We start from the raw sequence: 15,893 nt of genomic DNA on the forward strand, positions 1-15,893 counted from the left end.
GAACCAAGATTTGAAATCTAACCTGTGTGTTTTCAAACTCCCAATAATCATCTCAAAAGGAACATTCTTGGTGGATTTATATTGTCAGCACATCATTGTCCTTAATCCATAGCAGAAGAGGCAGCTCTCAGATGCTCCTGGGGAGCCCTTCATGGATGCTTTAGTGGGGGGGGGGGCTGTTGATAGGAGCTCCTAGGAACTGCTCCACTGGGGCACTTGCTGTCTCTCACTTCCTTCAGGCTTCCTACTGGGGGCCTGAGGACTAGGCCAGATGAGGGGACCTATTCACCCAGGACAGTAGTTGAACTCTGGCTCAGGGGAGAACCCAGACGATGCTCAAGAAGAGTTGCAAAAATGTTTAAGCCAAGAAAGCTTCCTCTAGGATCAAGCCAAAAAGATGAGAAATGATCCTAAGAAGATGAATAATTGCAAAGTCAGAAGACAGGAAATATGGGAGCGGGCAAGGGAGCTGGATGGAAGGTGGATTGGGACTGTAATTCCACTGAAATGGAGAGTGCACACTGGGAGCAGTGTGTTTGTTGGTCAGTAGGTCTGATTTCTGTTTGTTGCCTGTGGGGTGCTGGTTCCGTAGGAAGGGAAGGGCCTGTAGAGGGAATGGTCCTGAGTAGTGCAAGCCACACATGGCCCTCTGAATGCAGCAGGACATCTAGGTCCTTACAGCCCCCTCATAAGGGGTCATCTATAGCTGACCCCTTTGGTAAAAGCTCTTTCAAGGAATGTGTGCATTCTTAAATTGTATTAAGGGAAGAAAATACAGTAGAACCTCTGTAAGTTGACTACCCATGGATTGTAGCAAACTGGTCAACATATGGAGGTGGTCACCATAAGGAACTAGGGCTACTGTACTCATATATCCATGCCGTGTATGTCTGGTCTTTGAAAATTAGGTCAACTTAAGGAGGTGGTCAGTGTAGGAAGGTGGTCAGCTATGGAGGTTCTTCTACTGTATGTGGAACAATAGAGCATCTCACTTGTTCCATTCACTAAGACCCTTCACAGACTCATGGATTTTCCCTTAAATCCAAATGAAATCTCAAACTCTATGAAGAAACCCACCACATGGGTTATAGCAGAGACTCTTTTGTGCCCCTTCTGCTGTGTTCAAAATTAGAAATATCAGGGAATTTGGCAAATTCCATAGCGTTGGGTCAGATGAAAACCTAGTCCCAGAATTAGCCTGCACACATGTGACCTATAAGTTGATAACAATGTTACTTTCAAAGGGTTAACACTTGAAGATCCATCTGAGTGAGGAAGCAAAAGGGTTTCTTGTATTTTTTTTAATGGTTAATGGGAAACTTCTTGAAAGAGACACAAACAGTGACCCTTCTCCTATGCTCTAGAATCAGACAGCTTGAGCTTAAAACCCATCTGTGAGCTGTGTGGTCTTGAACACATTTTTCAACACAGAGACACTTCCCTGTGCCTCAGATTGCTCATGCTTAAATGGAAATATAGTGCCTACTTCAAAAGGTTATTGTGAGGATTCGATGACATAATATATGTGTATATAAAGCACAGTGCCTAACTCATGGAAAGTGCTCCAAAAATTGTATTATTATTATTATTATAACCATCTTTATACTTGGCTATGTTTATTCCCCTCCATTCTTTAGTTACTTTCCAAAGTTTATGCTAATCTTATGCTTGGGCTCCATCTAACGGGCAGTGAGTCAAAAGAGAATTCACCATATACAAGTGAATATATGGGGCAGAATGTGTTTGGGAAATTCACAACTGATGCCTTTGATACCAGCATCTAAGAATACAGTTACCTTACTCTTCATCACCTTGCTGTCTTGTTAATAACACCACATAGACTACATGTAAACTGTTATTTCAAAAGTAAGTAGCCTATTTCAGCCTAAAACTATTAGGCTAACTTTCAGAGAGTTAAATATCTAATAAGAAGTCTAATTCTCATTTGATTTACTACCCACTGAGTGCTTAAGTATTCTCTCGAAAAATTTAATGAATAAACCTTTTGGGAGGAAGAAGGTTTCCTTTTAGTCATTTTTTTCTTTGTCATTTTCCAATCTGTTTTCTACTTTATTTTGTTATTTCTTTTTTTTCGATGCAGAGTCTTACTTTGTCACCCTCAGTAGAGTGCTGTGGCATCACAGCTCACAGCAACCTCCAACTCTTACACTTAAGCAATTCTCTTGCCTCAGGCTCCCGAGTAGCTGGGACTACAGGCGCCTGTCACAACGCCCAGTTATTTTTTTGTTGCAGTTTGGCTGGGCCGGGTTCGAACCCACCACCCTTGGTATATGGGGCCAGCGCCCTACTCACTGAGCCACAGGCGCCACCCTTTCTACTTTTTATTCGATTGCCCAAATAATACGTTTATTTTAATGAATCAAACAATCTGAAATTACACATGTGAAAAATAACAGTCTTGCCTTTCTCACTGCCCTGGGATGTCAGTGTTAAAAGCTGATGTGTGTCCTTCCATGTGTTTCTTTTTTTTGCAGTTTTTGGCCAGGGCCGGGTTTGAACCCGCCACCTCCGGTATATGGATCTGGCGCCCTACTCACTGAGCCACAGGCGCCGCCCTCCATGTATTTTTTTATAACAAGCTTCAGCTGATTCCCCTTGTCCTAGCTTTCCACAAACATATCACCTCCTAGGTTGAAGCATACAAAATTGTCATTCTTACAGGTTCCCACTGTGCCTTAATATCAACCCTCAAATGGAAACTGATACTAAATTTTCTGTTTTATACAGATGAGTTTCTTGTTCCTTCTTGGGTTTGCGTTTGCTGCCTCATTTTTGCTGGACACGCTCCACCCCACCCCAATTTTTTTCCGCCTGGATATCTTTTATCTGCCCTTCAAAGATGTGCATCCTTTAGCATCTTAAACTCCTTGTGCATTCACTGTCCAAATCACATATTCTGATGGCCTATAACACAACTTAGCACGTCACTATTTATACAGTGTTTAATACAGTTGTCAGACGTTTCAGGTTTTGTCTCTAGTTGCTTCATGTTCTTCTCCCTTAACCAGACTTAGTTAAGTACCTTGAAAGAAGCGCCATGTTTAACTTACTGGTATTCATTCAAGTGCTAATCTAAAGACATATGCCTGTGGCACAAGCCGCTAAGGCGTCAGCCACATACACCTGAGCTGGTGGGTTTGAATCCAGCCTGGGTCCACCAAACAATGACAACTGTAACCAAAAAATAGCCGGGCATTGTGGCGGGTGTCTGTAGTCTCAGCTACTTGGGAGGCAGAGGCAGGAGAATCACTTGAGCCCAGAAGTCGGAGGTTCTTGTGAGCTGTGATGCCACAGCACTCTACCCAGGGCAAAAGCTTGAGGCTCTGTCTCAGAAAAATAAATAAGTAAATAAAATAAAAAATAAAGACATAGAAAATGTAAAAGTTTGTTGAAGTTTTCATAATACAGAGTCTCTTTTTCTATAAGGTCATTCTGACATTGGTTCACGCTTCAGACTAGAGATTTTCAGGAACAATGCCTTTCCTTGATAATGAATTTTGATCATAGGAGCATTTAACAGAATGGAAATCAGTTATGCAAATGATCTCATCTCCTAGGTCCACTTCCAAAACAAACTTTTCTGACAAAAATTGTGTTACCAAAATTAAGAGTGATTCCCCAGACTACTAACAATACTTATGTTACTTTGCCACAGCGTAATAAGTATTCAGTGATGTGTTATGAAATTTCGATTTAGTCTCCCTGAGTTGTTTTATTTTGAGTAGAAGTCTAATAAAACACTAGTAATCATATTTAGATGATTCCCTGTGTCTGTAGAGCTAATACTAATATTACTTAGATTAATGGTATTTTATCAAAATTTGCAATTACTTCCTACGTATTGTGAAATTTTATTTTTTGGATGGTATTTAAGAGGTTGTGTTCGTGAGTAGATAATATTGGCCTTTAAGGTATTTAAAATAGATTTTCCTGTTTAAGAAAATGATCTCTGATGGAAGTATTTCGGATTGCATGTGAAAACCCCGCACTGTACCCCAGAAGTGCATTAATGTACATAGTTACCATTCAATAAAAAAAAAAAAAGAAAGAAAATGATCTCCATCTAGTGGCCAAATTTTAATATTGCAACATATAAGGAAAAAAGCAAAGGCCCTAGAATCAAGTATTTTCTGACTTAGTAATAAATGTTCTAGTTTTAATACTTAATAGTGTGGCTAAAATGTTAAATGTTTTAATATACTTAGCAACACTTGCCCCAAAACTTATAGTAAAAGGCCTGTGAAAGTTAAGATTTGCTTAATTACATTGGAAAAATTACAATGATACAAAATATTGACTTTTTAAAAATTTAATATTTACTCAGTTGAACTGAGAAAACTAAATCAAAATCAAACTTATGTCTCCTACATTTCTGTTCATGCCTAGCAAGGTGATAGTATTTTGTCTTTTTTATTTCACAATAAGAACACCTTAATATTCAAGGGAAATCAACATGAAGCAGTTTTATATGTATTCACGTTGTTATTAATAGGTCCTCCTTATTCTGAAAAGCTGCCAAGACTATCTTCTTAGAAGAGAAATCTTTTATAATTCTGCTAGACAGACAGAAGGCTTTTATGTTTTCCAGCTCTATATTGAATACCTTCAAAAGCTCTCTTTATTTATTAATTAATTAATTTATTTTGCAAGAGGGTCTGGCTCTGTTGCCCAGGATAGAGTTCAGTGGCATGATCATAGCTCACTGCAACCTTGAACTCCTGGGTTCAAGCGATCCTTCCCCTCAGCTTCCCAAGCAGCTTGGACTACAGGTACACCACCACCACTCTCAGCTAATTTTTCTATTCTTTTGGTAGAGAGCAGGTCTCACTCTTGTTCAGATGGGTCTCAAAATCCTACTGTCAAATCCTCCCATCTTGGCCTTCCAAAGTGCTAGTACAACAGGCGCGAGCCATAGCACCAAGCCCCAAAGCCCTCTTTAAGTATTGTATTACTATTCCATGAAGACTTCTCACATATCCCAGCCTGAATTAATTGCTCATCCTTTATTTTTGTACCTTAGTGTGCTCATAGTAGGTACTTAATTAACTCCTATTTAATTAAACATATCTAAGAAGAGCTTGCCTGTGATTCCTCAATCTATTAAATGGATTGAGGCCCCTCTCCTCTTCTGGCCTTCCTCAGGATTGTCAAAGTCCCACATACAAAAATGCCTATTCAGGGAAAACAGAAACCTCTTGTTTGAGTGTCACAAGCAAATTACTGCTATATATTTATGGTTTCTGTGATTATGCAATAGAGCTGGAAGACCTTCAGGAATAACAGATTATTAAATGCAGTTAGCTCACTGACTTTGGTAAATTAACTTTTCTGGGACCTGGTATCCTTGTCTGTAAAATGAGTCTGTTCAGTGAGGTAGTCTCTCATTGTCCTTCCAGCACCAAGTAAATACATGTGAAGAAAACACAATTCTAAGAAAATTTTAAATTGGAAAACATGCTTATGACAGGTCGGGCTGGAGTATGAGCCTTTCCTCTTCTGTTTATTTGATGGATTGATTTAGAGTTAGTGTTATTCGATAATAGATTGATCCATGATACCTCAAGCCTTATTCTTCTACATTGGCTTCCAATCTTTGGATCATAACTCTATTAATAATTCCAATAAAGAAAATAAAATATGTCTTTAAATGAGTTGGTTAATAGTTTGGATAAAGATTCTAATGGGGAAAAAGTTTATTGACTGCTAAACTTGAACTCATTTGTATTTATTCACTCAACAATTCTTTGAAACATATTTGCCTATTGGGTTATCTTGATCTATCACTTTACTCTCCTAAGGATAATGAGACTTGACTTTATTTTAATACCAGTTGATGTTTCACTAGAAAATCTCTTTGTGGATAGTTTATCTGGATTATAATGACGTTTAGAACTGTGGGGAGAGGGGTGGTATTTCTCTCTCAGTTCTAAAATCGATATTGCTGATCACAGTGCTTCTAATTTATTCAAACGACTTGGTAAAGTTTTTTGACAAGCCATATCAAGTGTCAGTAATACTAACAGGACTCCGATTCTCCATTTACAGAAAGCTCACAAGCTAAGAATGGAGACCAGATGATAAACATTTTCAATTCATTGTAAATTGTGACAAAAGGGAGTGAAAAGTATCTTGGGAGCCTAAATAAAACATAAATAAATACAGGGAATTTCAGAAAGCTCTGGAGTATTAGGCCAGGCTTTCAGGTGAAGGCCAAGTCCTCCAAGGGGAATCTCAGTTAGGCAGGGGACAGGGGGGTTGGGTAGTTAGTGGAAAAGAAGGTTAGACAGGGATAGCATGTGACAGGGAGGTGGTGGTTCAATGACGGCAGCATGAATAGCAATGGAGGAAGGCTGTAAGCTAAGGCTGGGAAGACAATTAATTGTAATTGAGTGCAGATGGTTAAGCCTTTCAGTCTCGCCAAGGAATCTGGATTTCATCCTGAGCACACTCGTGACTTACAGAAGGATTTTAAACTGAACAGTGACGTAGTCAGGTTTGCAAGAATCATAGTTGGTACAGGGTAGAAAAATGGTTTCGAGAGACTGATAGAAAGGCTTTTATAATAACGTTGGTGATAGTTGATGAGAGTCGGTAGTGGGATGGGGAGAAGTAGATAAGCAGAAAGTGCTGGTTGGATGGGTGTAGGGGGCAAAGTGGGGGCAGAAGCCCATTCTTAGGGGACTGACAGCATTAGGCATGTTATGGGCACTTGTGGAACTGAACTCACATATTTAGTGACTTACTATGTATTTGTTATTTTTCAAAAAGGAATTTTGCACGTAGAAGAAATGATACTGAGTTTAGAAATAGCTGTATCTTGTACCTGGTCAGTTAACAACAGTATGGAAAAGCTCAGGAAAAGAATGTGAAGTCAGTGTGTGTGTGTGTGTGTGTGTTTTTTACTTTTGTCTATTTCAGTATCAGTATTACCATTTTTTTTTAGTATTATCTTTTTATAATCATCTGTAAATTTGATTCCTGCTAATTCCACTGTCACTTCCTAAATAGAAGCTAAACGCTTTGCTAAAGCATCAACAGGCAAGTGTGCACAACAACATCATTCCCTCTCCTTTGTTTGCAGTTTTGACGTGGACAATGGCACATCTGTGGGACGAAGTCCCTTGGATCCCATGACCAGCCCAGGCTCTGGGCTGATTCTCCAAGCAAATTTTGTCCACAGTCAACGCCGGGAGTCCTTCCTGTATCGATCCGACAGCGATTATGACCTCTCTCCAAAGTCTATGTCCCGGAACTCCTCCATTGCTAGTGATATGTAAGTAGAAGGGTGGGTGAAGGGAAGCGGGAGGGCCTATAGAAAATCAAGTGAATTTAAATCTAGAGTTGATAATGTAAGAAAACCAATGATTTTTATCCAACTATCTTTCTCTCCTGTAAACTTATAAAAAATAATATAAATAAGCTGTATAAAATGAATGGTAGATTTAACTTGAAGGCACTATCACCCCGGATAACAAGCATTTATTTTCCCAGAAAATACATTATCTGGGAAAAGTGACAATTACATTTTGAATGGAAACTGAAATGTAGTTAGTTTATATTTACGTAGGACTTGATTTTTAGTTACTCAGCTACCTAGGTATTTTCTAATATTTTAAAAAGCGTTAAACTCACTCTGAAAATCCCTGTAATAGTTGAGTAGATAGTATTCTGAATATATTTCAATTGATGTATGTAAAAGTGTTAGGATTGGTTTGCTAGATAATTTGAGGAATTTTTGTGGGGTTTGACATGAATGAGAACAGTCTTTACATGTGAATCACTGGAGGCAAGCACAGAAAATATTAGACAGGCTCGGATGTCATTTAAGACATGACACAGTTTGGAAAATAATTAAAACCGACAAGCAGTTTGCAGATCATAGACGAGCTTTAGCTTATTTTCAGAATACTTTCCACTCGTGTTTACTGTAGGGTTCCTGTTCTTTCTGTCTTCAGGAAGCTTCCAGACAGGTCCTCACACTCACTCAATACCTACACTGTCATTTGTGGCAACTCTGTCTCTGCAGAGAACTGGCCTCCAATTTCCTCCTTTGGATCTGTAGATTTGTCCAGAAACATTCACCCTCTTCTTATGACCCCATCTCAAAAATACATACCAGGTTGTAATTCGTCTTATAGGAATTTGGCTCTGTGAGGGTGCTGGGGGGTCTAGTAACATACCATCAAGGTATTGCAATTGGTCTAAATGGGGGTTCTAGAAATGAACTTATATTTTCCTCATTTCTACAACTCATAGTTCTTGGTTGCTACTTAATTAATGTTGTATTAATGATGTCCCCTCTTCTTCATCCTTGAACTACTTCCTCGTCCCAATGGCCCTGTTTCAAATTATTTTTATCCCACCTTCTTAGGTTTGAAATTCAAGACACTTACTTATTCACACATAATGAAAATGTTTCTTGAGCAACAATGTATTCAAAGCTCCCGAACTATGGGGCAGTGGAGGCCTGGCATTTTAGACTGTTGTAGTAAAATACCATGAACATCTCCTGAGCTATTTACAAAGGGCTATGGGAACATAAGAAGAGAAAGAGAGTTTTCCAGCAAAGGGAAGGGTGTAGAAGGTACCAGGCTAAAGGAACAATATTTGCTAAAGAAAAGACACAGATAATTATGACTCAATTAAGGAATGACAATCTGCTTGATAGGAGTAACAAAACATGGCAAGAGAGAAAGAAAATTCAAGTACAATCTAGGGGGACCCAAGAGACACAGAGGTTTTCAGCTGGGATTTGGCATAATCACATTCTTGTTTTTATTGCATTCTAATTACTCTCTTGAATGATTGCATACTAAAGTGACTATACGGAAATGGTTCATGTCCAAGTTCACAGAAACAAAGCGGGCTAAATATGATGATGATCCAAGAAGTGTCAGTAGAGGGAAGAGGTCAGTCGAGATGCAGGAGGCAAGAGGCTGAGAGAATGCTGTGTGTATGTATTTGTGTGCATGTGGGGGGGGGGCAGCCAGTAGGGAAGGGAAGTAAAAGAGAATGCTAATGTTTTACCCCTGAATGAGTAATATTCGTCAAAATGTGACGAAATATCACAAAAATGTGATATTGACACGGGGAACAAAGGACAGAGTGGACAGGTAACAGGTAATGAATTTGACGTTTACATGATGAGGCTGAAGAAATGAGACAGTTAAAGTTAAACAGTTAAGGCTCGGCACCTGTGGCTCAAGCGGCTAAGGCGCCGGCCACATACACCTAAGGTGGCGGGTTCGAATCCACCCCGGGCTCGCCAAACAACAATGACGGCTGCAACCAAAAAAATAGCCAGGCGTTGTGGCGGGCACCTGTGGTCCCAGCTACTTGGGAGGCAAAAGCAGAAGACTTGCTTGAGCCCAGGAGTTGGAGGTTGCTGTGAGCTGTGGTGCCATAGCACTCTACCCAGGGGGACAGCTTGAGGCTCTGTCTCAAAAAAAAAAAAAAAAGTTAAACAGTTAAAGCAATAATAACAGTTCAGAGAACTCAGAGAAATTAGAAGAATCAATTACCATTTATAATTACAAGGTCTTTGAGTGACAACTGAGTGGAGCCTCTTATTCAGGTAATAGGATTAGGAGCCCCATGGTTTCAGGAATGAATTGAAAGCAGAGATCTGAGCAAGTGCACACAACTGTTCACAACATTCATGAGTAAAGTGGGGGGAGAACTAAGGCTGCCTGAGAGAGAATTAAGTTCAAGAGAGAAGTTTTTTGAATTCGGGATCCTTGAGCTGAGGGAAGGCTCCAGAAGATAGAGAGTAAAATTCCATAAAAAGAAGGGTTAAAAATGAATCTGTAGTTGCTGACAAAAATAGGATCATGAGCTCAAGTAAAGAGACTGTTCTTGGGAAGATAGTGAAGAAAAGGATTGTGTTCTTTAGGAAGAACAAAGAAGAAAGGGAGAAATATAAATTCGGAGATTGAAGGGGAAAATGTTTTGAGATTATTCCCCCAAGGAAATGATCTCTATGTTTTCATTAAAGTAGAAAGCATAGCCAGCAATGACCCAAGGAGACAGGGATGGGGCAGCTTGAGAAGGAGAAAGGCTAAAAGAGCCACTTTGCAGATCAAAAAAGGGAATAGAATAGGGGTGAGTAGAACAGTGAGCAGCCCCATAGACAACGGCAAGATTTTGAATGGGTGGAGGACCACGCTGAACATTACCCAGTCCAACTTCATCAAAGGTGAAACAACTTTGATGTAGACAGAGACACATCAAAGAGAAACTCATGGGGAGTTAGTGGATTCTATTTATATCGCAATGTTTTTTTTTTAATTATAGCAAGTTGATTTCAGGAGACCAGATTGGTTTTCTTCATACCCTCTACTCAAATTAGGAAATGTTAAATACACACATGTATTTTATGAAAAGCCTACATTTGATATTGAAATATTACTTCCGTTTCTAAAGCAAACTTAAAAGGAGGACCTCATTTTTCTCTGTATCTCAAGAGTTTCTCTCTCTCATTAGACTCCCTTGGGAATGATGAGTTCAGGTAGACCTTAACGGAGCTCTGTATGTTGCTGAAAAATAACATGTTGACATGTTCAGCTTTCCCGTCCCCCTGGGTATTGACTTTGGAGGAATAAGGTTTCCGTTGGCATCAACTGACTCCTGAAAGGCATTTTGTATGCCAGAGATTAAGCTTCTGTGGGAAGCAAGGTAAATCTGGAATTAATAATTATTCTTTGATATTCTGATACTGCACGTATCTTCCGCCATAAAGGCTTATGCCTCCTCTTCATCTAACTTCCCTTGTGGCCCTGTGTAAACCTCAGTTTTCTCACTTTACCTAGATCATGATAATGCTACAAAGACTGTCCGATGTCTGTAACTCAGCTGTGCTTTATAGAGAATGACATTACCATATGTTTTAATCACTTGATGATTTTATACTTATTGTTCTAGTTAAGCTTTCCTACTGAGAAGATTCCTGAGAAATTTCGAATACAAACAGTACCAAGTGAAAGTTTGTGATTATCTATTTGAAGAAGCTGTTTAGAAAAACTTTATATGCTCTTTAATTGTTCAATACATTGTGAAAGTAGGAAGGAGAATAATCACTTCCTAGCAGATTGGATGTCATCACCTCACCTTCTATAAATAGATATCAATGAAATAACTGAGGCACAAGGAGAAAGTAAGACTAATATGGGCAGTAACAATCCTAATACACACTAGGTGGGCATATCACCTTTATTTTTCCAAATATTTTGATACCAACTTTCTCAATACCTTATGGTCCTATTGATAGGGACTCTTATGCCATTTTTCAGATTATAAATCCAAGATCCACTGAGCTTAATCTTCTCTTCAAACACAAAATACGTTTTAATCATTTCTAGACCAACACTATTTTGAGAATGCCATTGTAAACAAAGCTCTTTACTGTAGCAAAAACTGCTGAGAAACAAAAGGACTTACTGACCAAAGCCAGTGAAATTACTTAGCACTGCAAAAATTTGGTTAAGAATAAAATAAAAGCTCTGACATGTAATAAAGAAAATGCACAACCAAGTCTTAGAAAATATATATGAGTGTGTCAGACTAGGCTCAACTCAGAACCTAAAAATTAGCACTACAAGCCAGAAGAGAAAGTTCCTGGCAGCTTCTGCTCAGACACCAGTCTATTAAATATAGATGATATAGTATCAACTTAATTCTCTTTTTTTTTTTTTTTTTTTCTGAGACAGAATCTCACTCTGTTGCCCTGGGTAGAATACCTTGGTGTCATAGCTCATAGCAACCTCAAAACTCTTGAGTTCAAGGGATCTTCTTGCCTCAGCCTCCCGAGTACCTGGGACTACATGTGCCCACCACAGTACCTGGCTATTTTTAGAGATGGGTCTCACTTTAGCTCAGGCTGGTCTCCCAACTCCTTAGCTCAGGCAATCCACCCAACTCAGCCTCTTGACTTAATTTTTAAGAAAAATAAGAGAAAAAATGTTAAGAATTAGCATGAATACAATAAATACATGAAAAATAAATATGAACTACCATTGATAGTTAAAAAATTCTTGTAACAGGAGAAACATCTAGGTAACAGAAGGTTGCCCAAGTGATGTCATGAAGAAACATCAAGAAAGTTACAGAATAAACAGACAGTTACATTTTTTACCTCTCAATATTTTAGCTTACGAGTAACAGTTCTATTGTTGCACCTTGTCCAATAACATAGTATTTATATCTGAAAACATACAAAGATATGAAATATTGCAAAAATGAAGAGGAAAATAGCAATGAAAAGAATAATAGAATTTAGTCATAAAACTATGAATTTATTAACATAAGCTACCTGTTAAACCACTTAAGTTTTTAGAAAAGTATTCACTTCTCCTAGATAACTAACCCTCTCTTCCTCATCCTCTGTTGAATGAACACTAACATATAGACTCTAACGATGACCGAAGCAGCTCTTTGCCCATGATGACATTCTTCACTCCTACATATAGTATATGGGGTCGGGGTAAGGTGTGCAGAGGGGCAGTGAGGAGGAGTGAGTGCACTCAATATATCATACAAAGCTGGGTCACATCTAGGGTATAGTCCACTGATCCTCATGCACCATACAGACATTTAGGACCTTATTGATCATTCCCTTCGAGTGCCTGATGGGGGAATTCTCCCAGTTAGTGGACAATATCCCTCACCCCTACCTCAAACTGCTACCCTCTCTTTAGCAGCCCTCACTACCTCTTGGGCTTCTGATGTGGGTTTTTGGTCATAGTCATTCTCCCTCACTTGTTTTGCCTACTGAGTAGAAGAATGATGTTGTGTCTAGTCCTGACCTTGAAGACAGAAGAAGGATTGCCTGTATGTCCAGTCATATCTTCTACTCCAGTTACATTATTCTTCCTTAGTCTTACTAGGGTCTCTCTAAAAATCTAATAAAAAGATGTATTGCATTACAAAGATTCTAGTTCTCACTGGAACTACATGAAAAGTTTGAAACCCCTCCTCCAGCTAGATTGTAGATTTCAAAATCATATCAATTTGCTATTTGAAAGCTTTCTTCCATTAATAAAACACAGAAGGTAATACTGCCAAATATTCCCTTCCCTGATTTCTAGGTGTTCTCAACTGAGAGGGAACTCACTCGCTCTATGGTGTAGGAGTAATGGGACTAGGGCCAGGATTCAAAAAACATGTGCTGGGCAGTGCCTGTCACTCAAGACAGGAGTAGGACATCAGCCCCTTATACCAGAGGTGGCAGGTTCAAACCTGGCCCCAGCCAGAAAACAGCCAAAAAAAAAACATGCTGAGGTACCCCAAGATAACACAGGGAACTCACATGGGTGCAAGACATGCAAGGGGCATGTTAAATTTTCAAGAGAAACACAAAAACATCTGTCAGCCACCTGAAAAACTAATAGCTTGAAATAACTCCCAGGTTCAAATTTAGATCATGACATTCCTTTCTGTGACATCATATCTTTTTACAACTAGGGTTTGGGCAGTTGTAGGATCAAGAGGCAATGCTGTGCAAAAATCGATGTGCAACAAGAAGTTAGTGAGGCTGTGTCCACTCACGTTCCACAGGGAGAACTTTCAGAGTGCACAACAGTGGCTACATCATCAGGGCCATAGTGTACAACAGTGGCTACGTCATCAGGACCATAGTGTACAACAGTGGCTACGTCATCAGGGCCATACCTCATTAAGTTATATGGACCTAATTACTTAGTAATTGGAATGATGAGTTATTTCTTTTGGCCAATGGGGTGCTGTAAAAAAATATTGAGACATTAGGTACATTAACAACTGAGATAGTTTGATAACTTCTGGATTAGGGTATTTATTCATGTTCTAAGGATTGGAGGTGAATCATATCTCTGTATGAAGAGATATTTTGTTAAGAGAAAGTAAAATAACTCAAAGCCATGAACTTTCTGGTATACTTTAAAGTAGTGAAGTTATCTTGTTTTTAATTTTGTTAGGACTCTAGGTAGCCAAAATCTTCTATTATTGTCAAAAGTGCTATGATTTTTGGTAATGATCGACCAATCTTTACAATTCCTATGAGCTGGCCACTGTTAGTATTATTATTGTGGAATATCAAGGTAGACATTAACCCTAACTACATGTATTAAATTCCAGGAAGTTGGGCCACAACTGTGGCCAGCCCCATATGCCGGAGGTGGCAGGTTCAAACCCAGCCCAGACCAAAAAAAAAAAAAAAAATCCAGGAAGTTCATTGGCAGAATATTCTAAGATTATTATGTATTTCACCTTTATTCAGTCTCTGAGGTAATTTTATTTCTGACCCCCCCCAAAAAAACCAGACGTTCAATTAATAGAAAAATAATGTTTACATATTAGTTAAACATGCTTCTTCAATCGTTGGATTATTTAAACTACAGCTGAATACACATTTTATATTTCTAATCCACAATTAAAAATATTAACTTAAAAAATCTGATGTGCTGACATTTTGAATGATCATGTTTTTAAGGCACAGATAAAAGTGAAGAGTCCATTTTAACGTATTACTGGAAGATTATGGGTCAGGATGTCTGGGTTTCAGTGCACTGTGCTCCAACCTTTCAAAATAATGAATTAATTGAATTATGTGTATTAATAGCTCATGGTTTTATCTCTGTCAAAGGAATGCTTTCCAAAGGGCAACATCTACTTTTTAAAAAAATGTGGGGAGAGGTAGTTTAAAAATGAAAGCAGTTATCCACAACCCCTGAGACATCAGATTCCTGCTAAAAAGTAAACTTGAATTGGTCTCGGTCAAAGAAGAATTGGCCTACTTTTCAGCATATCTCAAAAGAACACAACCTCTAAGAGCAATTTATGAGTAAAATAAAGTAACTACACTAAGGAAATCTTAAAGACTATCTTGAAAGAAGCATATGAATCCCATAACCTGGATGGTGGTCTCAGTGCAGTGTGGCCCTGAGCAAAGGAACTTTCATTGAGAATTATTGACTCTCCCACCCCTTGAAATTTTTAGAGGTAAATGGCCATTGCAAAAGGGGTTCTGGTTCAATCAGCTGTGGATGTTGCATCTGGTGGTCTTACCTACTTTCTTATTGCAAACCTCTTCCCTTTATATATTAAAGAAGACTAAAATAAAAATCATGGTCTGGTGTATTATAAATAGAAGTTTTCTAGACTTTTAATCTTGAAAGTTTAGCAGATGGTGTCAGGCTGGGAGAGTTGAAAGCATTCATTCCTGTCTTTATTATTATTTTTTTAATCCTACGTAGAAAAAGAGACTTCTCCAGCCAACATTGAGATTTATTTATAACTATTATACTTATTTTCACTTACACATAAATCACTTTTTTTGTTGTTCTTTTTGAAATAGTCTCACTCTGTCACCCTGGGTAGAGTGCCATGGCATCATCATAGCTCACAGCAACCTCAAACTCTTGGGTTCAAGCGATCCTCCAGGCTTAGCCTCCTGACTAGTTGGAACTACAGTCTCCTGCCATGATACTGGGCTAATTTTCTCTATTTTTAATAAAGACAAGTTCTTGCCCTTGTTTAGGCTGTTCTGGAACTCCTGAGCTCAAGTGATCCACCTCTCAGCCTCCTAAGGTGCTAGGATTATAGACGTGAGCCACCACATCCAACTCACATCAATCACTTTAATTTTCTTTTTTTTTTTTTTGGCTTGTCTTAGCTCCTCAATGAATTGTTCTCAGTTTCTCCTAAGCCATATAAGGAAAAATAATTATATTTCTAGAACAGTCATGTAGTAAGTGTCTTGAGATAAGATACACTAGGGACTATCACTAAATCATTCTTTCTAAATCCCTGTAATATGGATCATTTAAATATGTGCTATCACAAGTATGTATAGAGAGAAAACCTCACCAAGTAAGGAATATCAGACCCTGGGCTTTGCT

General features: G+C 38.7%; 1 protein-coding gene across 2 annotated transcripts in view; it reads left to right on the forward strand.

Moving 5' to 3' along the window:
- The window catches only part of LOC100954042 (cAMP-specific 3',5'-cyclic phosphodiesterase 4D), a 389,004-nt gene that overhangs the window by 169,609 nt on the left and 203,502 nt on the right, over positions 1-15,893 (forward strand). For both annotated transcript variants that reach the window (XM_012812430.2, XM_003782743.3), the window contains exon 2: positions 7,103-7,294. In XM_012812430.2, the coding sequence (XP_012667884.1) occupies positions 7,103-7,294 (192 nt within the window). The remainder of the gene's footprint in view (positions 1-7,102; positions 7,295-15,893) is intronic.

Source organism: Otolemur garnettii, unplaced genomic scaffold (genome assembly GCF_000181295.1).
Source record: "Otolemur garnettii isolate 467f Iridium unplaced genomic scaffold, OtoGar3 scaffold00005, whole genome shotgun sequence".
Classification (NCBI taxonomy): domain Eukaryota; kingdom Metazoa; phylum Chordata; class Mammalia; order Primates; family Galagidae; genus Otolemur; species Otolemur garnettii.